At 38.3% G+C, this 6,000-nt stretch overlaps 2 protein-coding genes across 3 annotated transcripts; one reads left to right on the plus strand and one right to left on the minus strand.

Moving 5' to 3' along the window:
• Window positions 1–212: 212 nt before the first annotated feature.
• LOC126603492 (elongation factor 1-gamma-like) lies at window positions 213–3,941 on the plus strand. Its single transcript, XM_050270358.1, has 7 exons — window positions 213–427; window positions 878–1,027; window positions 1,122–1,182; window positions 1,297–1,349; window positions 1,651–1,752; window positions 1,865–2,378; window positions 3,386–3,941. Exons 1-7 carry the CDS (start codon window positions 419–421, stop codon window positions 3,763–3,765), a joined length of 1,269 nt encoding a protein of 422 aa, XP_050126315.1. The 5' UTR covers window positions 213–418; the 3' UTR covers window positions 3,766–3,941.
• On the minus strand, window positions 3,819–5,723 carry LOC126603502 (endo-1,3;1,4-beta-D-glucanase-like). Of its 2 annotated transcripts, none has more exons than XM_050270374.1 (7): window positions 5,377–5,723; window positions 5,243–5,264; window positions 4,884–5,007; window positions 4,643–4,796; window positions 4,483–4,572; window positions 4,235–4,335; window positions 3,819–4,131 (listed from the first exon to the last, which is right to left on the minus strand). In XM_050270374.1, exons 1-7 carry the CDS (start codon window positions 5,528–5,530, stop codon window positions 3,991–3,993), a joined length of 786 nt encoding a protein of 261 aa, XP_050126331.1. In that variant the 5' UTR covers window positions 5,531–5,723; the 3' UTR covers window positions 3,819–3,990. The 2 variants fall into 2 exon arrangements, with proteins under 2 accessions (XP_050126331.1, XP_050126332.1); XM_050270375.1 differs by having other exon boundaries at window positions 4,706–4,796; window positions 5,377–5,721.
• Window positions 5,724–6,000: the final 277 nt, after the last annotated feature.

A 6,000-nucleotide genomic window follows, 5' to 3' on the forward strand; every position in this document is an offset into this window, starting at 1 on the left:
TTGCAAAGGAGCTCGTTTTCCAAAAGCAAGCAACAAAGTTAAAAAACATAATAAAAAAAAAAAATTGATTCCGCGCATAAGCACGAGTCACGTCTTCGCATATTCGGCAAGCACCTTTTTCTTTTTTTTCTTTTTTTTTCTTTTTTTTTTCTTTTTTTTTTTTGAACAGACAAGCACCTTTTTCTTTGTCTTTAATTTTATTTTGTAAGAATATGTAAACCCTAATCAATCGATCACCACCGCACATATATTTCCCTCCACAAACCCCAAACCCCAAACCCCAAACCCATCCGTCCTCTACATTCCACTCACCGTAGCCCTCTATCTCACTCTCTCTCTCTCTCTGCAAGTGCAACTGTGCAACTGTGCAACTGTGCAACGGTTAGGTTTCAAGGATTGGACAATCATCGTTGACCCAATGGCTTTAGTAAGTGTCTTCCCTCCTCCATTTTATTTTATTTATTTTTATTTATTTTATTTATTTAATCTGGTTGTGGAAGATTGAGGATGAACTCTCTTCTTGCTTTAATCACATTGTTAAAACGTTTTACCACTGATTAATTTTCACATGAACTTGAGTTGATGAGGTGCTCTCTTACTTTTTACCATTGATTTTTACCCACACTCTTTAAACTCGGTGATCCCCTTGTTCCATGTTAAATGATTCCAACACATACAGTAACAAGATCAATGCACTCAATGTACTTCGTTTTCGATTTAGATCTTCCTTTTTCTCTGTTTTTTATTGTTGCTTTTACTCAAAACCGCTAATTGGTGCCGGGAAAAACAGCAAAATGGAAACAAGACTGGTTAGGTGGTGTGGGTAATTTTATCGGCTGAACGGAGTGTTTATGTGTGCTTGATCTTCTTCTTTTAGGTGCTGCACGCCGGAAGCACCAACAAAAATGGTTTCAAGGCACTTATTGCTGCTGAGTTCAGTGGTGTCAAGGTGGAACTGGTCAAGAATTTCGAGATGGGTGTGTCCAACAAAAGTCCAAAGTTTCTCGAAATGAACCCCATTGGGAAGGTGGACTTTATTTCTTTTTGGGCGTAGTTAATATATGTTTATTGAAGTGTGTTTACTGGGTTTTGTTTTCCTTAATTGGTTTTTGGTTGTGTAGGTTCCTGTGTTAGAAACACCTGATGGCCCTGTTTTTGAGAGCAATGCCATTGCACGCTACGGTGAGGCTAGATTTTAAGTTCCTTTATATCTAGAAATGTTGTTGTTTTAAATCAAATTTTATGATTTAATTTGTTGTAGTTTTAAATCTAATCGTATGACATAATTTGTTGCAGTTACTCGGTTGAAGGCAGATAATCCTCTTTATGGTTCTTCCTTAATTGAATATGTAAGTGATGTGAGGGCTGTCTTGCACTTGTATAAATTCCCATTTAATTATACATGCCTTAATGATACGGTCAGAGGAACATGTTGTTTGGGTTAACGAGATGTTACAAAACTACTGGCACACAAAGTAAGGCAACTTTGATTTATAATTGGGTCACATATTATGATTGTATGAATCAAGAAGCTTCATAAAGTACATTAGATTCTTCGCTGACAGAGATCTTCATTAGAATACAGATTTGATTTGCAAATCATATTCTGTTGAGTTGTGATTTTTACCTACCCATTGTTGATTTTGGCAGGCTCGTGTGGAGCAATGGATTGATTTTGCCACACTGGAGATTGACGCCAATATTTTGCGATGGTTAATACCACGTATTGGTTTTTCTGTTTACCTTCCTCCGGTTAGCCATTACTGCATTTAGTTATTCAGATCTGTTATATATCGTTGTCATTATGTGTATCTAAGTGGGTATATCAAAACAACTTACACCATTTGTTTTCTTTGGCGCAAAGGTTGAGGAAGCTGCAGTTTCTGCATTGAAGAGAGCGCTAACTGCTTTGAACACTCATCTTTCTTCCAACACGTACCTGGTTGGGCATTCTGTGACTTTGGCTGATATCATTCTGACATGTAATTTGACTCTGGGATTTAGCCGGTTATTCACAAAAAGTTTTACCTCTGAATTTCCTCATGTTGAGAGATACTTTTGGACCTTAGTCAATCAGCCAAATTTCCGCAAGATATTGGGTGAAGTTAAACAAGCAGAATCCGTTCCATCTATTCAATCAGTAAAGAAGCCGTCACAGGCGAAGGAACCTGCAAAACCTAAGGCCAAGGATGAGCCAAAGAAAGGGGACAAGAAAGAATCAGCAAAGCCTAAATTAGAAGAGGCTGCGGAAGAAGAGGCACCCAAGCCCAAGGCAAAGAATCCTCTTGATCTTTTGCCGCCTAGCAAGATGATTCTGGATGACTGGAAAAGACTCTACTCAAACACAAAGACCAACTTCCGTGAGGTTGCTGTTAAAGGTGATTCTTTATCACATACTATACACATGGCTTCACCCATTTCTTGTTTTTAATTTTCAATGTCTTCATAGGTTGCATGTGGTGTTGCATTTCCATTCAGTATATAGTTCCCTGGTACTTTTGTCTATGACCTGTTAGCAGGCTGGTACAAGCAGATCATTGAAAACTTAATCATTGGTTTGTGCTGTTGCTCTTTCAACTAAAATATACAAACGAGTCTTATCTTATTTTTTGTTTATCTGTTTTTAATTTTTAACGTCAAAACAAATCAACATTATGATGGAAAGTAATTCAATTGATAACAGAAAATAATCGCAAGATTTTGAGGGAACCAATTAGGAAAGAATTATTATTTAATTATCAAGTACCTTGTTCAGTATTTTGTTCTGAAAGGGGTGGCAACGCTCACCATCTAGTTGGGGTGGTGAGCAGATTAGGAACTCATTATGTTTTTTGTGACCAAAATGTGGAATATCCATCAACTAAATTCATGACTCTTGCAATTGAGAATAAATTAAAAAAAGAAAAAAAAAGAAAAAAAAGAACTGTCGAATCAAAGTGGAACTAGTCTAATCTGGAGTAGAAAAGTATAATGTAGCCATCAGCATTGAGTCCGTACCATCTCTCATTTGCTGTTGACTCTGACATCTCTACCTTCTCTAAGTCATTTTGCCACTGTTTCGCTTAAACATCGCCACTCTTCTCTATCTGATTAGTTACTAGGCAAGCCATGCATTGCTTGTATCTATTAATGCAGGTCAGGTGCCAAGCACCTTGACACCTTTTAAGATAGAAGTGGCAGATAACTGTTAGGTGTGCTTGTTGTGGATGAAGAATCACCTGGAATCTTGCTATTTAACTACATTCAGATATCCATTTTTAGGACATTCACGATTACTCTTATTGTTAAGGGCAAGGATTTTGTTCAGTAAAGGTTGTAGAAACTGTGGATACGTGTACCTATTTTTCTTAAATACCGCTTTATGACATTTCACTTCTTTCTGCAGGATTCTGGGACATGTACGATCCTGAGGGTTACTCTCTTTGGTTCTGCGATTACAAGTACAATGATGAAAACACTGTTTCATTTGTGACTTTGAACAAGGTGGGTGGTTTCTTGCAGCGGATGGATTTGGCTCGTAAGTACGCGTTTGGAAAGATGTTGGTGATTGGCTCGGCCCCTCCCTTCAAGGTTAAAGGCTTGTGGCTCTTCCGGGGACAAGAAATCCCGAAATTCATAATCGACGAGTGTTACGACATGTATCTGTACGAGTGGCGTAAGGTTGATATCACTGATGAGGATCAAAAAGAGCGTGTCAATCAAATGATTGAAGATCATGAGCCTTTCGAGGGGGAGGATTTATTGGATGCCAAATGTTTCAAGTGATTAGGGAGGTGTCAAAAGAAGTAGATGTACTGTGTTAGGGCTACGACAATGTCTTATTGAACATTGTTAAGCTTCATGTATTTTATTTTCATGTAACGTTGTCCGTTGTATCAGAAATATTAAACTGAAATGTGCGCGATAAGTTATTTTTGCAATGGTACTTCTCAAGTTACAGATAGCAGGAAGCATTCGATATTGTTCTCATCTCGATTGAGAATAAAGTAGTCACTTGACATGCTTAACGAACCACGCCAGTGTGTTTCTATGAGCCTCCTCTGCACGCTTTACAGCTTCTTCATCTTCAACATTGTAACTCATGGTCCAAACGTGTTCAGCTTTCGGAAATATCTTCACAAAGCTATCAACCTACAACGAAAGAAGCTCGTTTAGTTAATAAACCAAATGCACGAAATTAGAACTTGTGGAAAATGGCTTGATCATCTGCAGATTTAACAAAAAGTCTCTGCACCTCAGGTTTTGCAGCTAATATCTGCTCGAACTGTTTCACGAGTTCTGGTGGAGAATAGTCGTCAATCTCAGCTCCTTGAATCGCAATGGGAACTTTAACCTCTGTCAACAAGTTTAATCACCGAATGTTTTAAGTACGACGATGAAATTAGCAACCCATTGATTCACCAAAATGTTTTTCAACGAAGATAGCTCTCTCTCTTTTCAGAAGACTTAAAAAGTTGGCATTTAAGAAGTGGAAATTCATACCCTGAATATCATCCAAAGTAACAAACGAAGGATGTAACAGCACAGCCGCTTGGATGAAGTCGGACTTGGCAAGTTCAGTCACGACTTTGGCTGAGAACAATATCGATTGAGTTAATTTCTTCTGTGTGGGTCAGCTGTCTGTAACTACATACAGGTTTACCTTGGGCAATGGAACTAATTAAGCATCCAGTTGAAAATGTTGTTTGTGAAAGGAACCACTCACCACCCCAACAGAAGCCGGCGGCTCCAATGGCAGAAACTCCTTTACCCTTAAGAGCATTAATTATTGATTTTGCATCCTCAAATCCCTTATCCTGGTAAAACAATTAGCAAAGTTTCAGGCAGTGGTAGCTAGGGCCATCAATTAAAGCATATAACAGAGGCTAGAGCGAGTGATTAACCGTTCCATGATCTTGTAACCAGACTGCTAGAGGCCTGTTATTGTCATATACAAATGGATCACCATAGAAGAAGTCCGGAACCAGCACAAAGAATCCTGCAGCTGCAATGTTTTCGGCAAGCTTCCTAATCAAGGATAAACCAGATTATTACATAAACTTTCAGCAAGCGTATCGGCTTAAAAACACATACATAGTAGATAACTCTCAGGAAGCTGAAGTTCAAATGCGGCATAAATGAGCGAAATTCACATAAACATCATTAGTCTCGAATAACTTCAAAGCGTTCTAGAGAGCGAGGAAAACAGAAAATGCGTTGATCAAGGATAGAAACTAGAAAGTAAAGTTCGAATCAGCCATACCTCAAGTTTGGAACTCTATATCCTGCAGGACAAGTCGAACATCTAACATTAAGCAAACGAAAGCTAGCAACGATGAAATGAAAAATCGGTACAAAACATTAGATTTAGAACCAACTAGAGAAATTTACAAGTACCAAAGACATTAGAGATAAGAAGGATGGCAAGCTTGGAGTTAGGGGAGCCCGCGACGTAGACGTTAAGGCCTCCAAGTTTTTCATCACAGTTGTCTACTCCGTACCTTTCCGGTTTGAGAATTGGTGGATTTGAGCAGCACTGAGGGCCGGACATAGTAGTCGTCGTCGTCGTCGATGTGCTAGCTAGCTGCTGTTAATTGTTCTGCAATATCTTCTCACTTGCAATTACCCTATAATATAGACATTCCTACGCAAGAATATATGTCCTAATTTTTATTAATTTGAACAATTCTAGGTTGGCACGGTTGAAGATAATCACATTAACAAGGGGAAAAATGAAAAGAAAAAGAGAAACGTATCTTCAGACGTTAAAGGTTAAATGTTTTATTTCTTGTAGTCCACATTTCTGTTTACTTGGTGGACTAGTTGGTTTGACCCATCTCTTTATTTATTTAATAATTTTGTATATTTTCAGAATCGACATTTCAAACTCCTCGAACAAGAAAGAGTACAGCACTATTCAAGTGATAAATGAACAAGTGCAAATGATGCATTTATATGGGCCTCATTTAGGGTGAATGTAGAAGGTATCAAGCAATCTATTCCCTAACCTACCGCTTGAGT

The sequence above is a fragment of the Malus sylvestris genome, chromosome 15, assembly GCF_916048215.2.
Source record: "Malus sylvestris chromosome 15, drMalSylv7.2, whole genome shotgun sequence".
Taxonomy (NCBI): domain Eukaryota; kingdom Viridiplantae; phylum Streptophyta; class Magnoliopsida; order Rosales; family Rosaceae; genus Malus; species Malus sylvestris.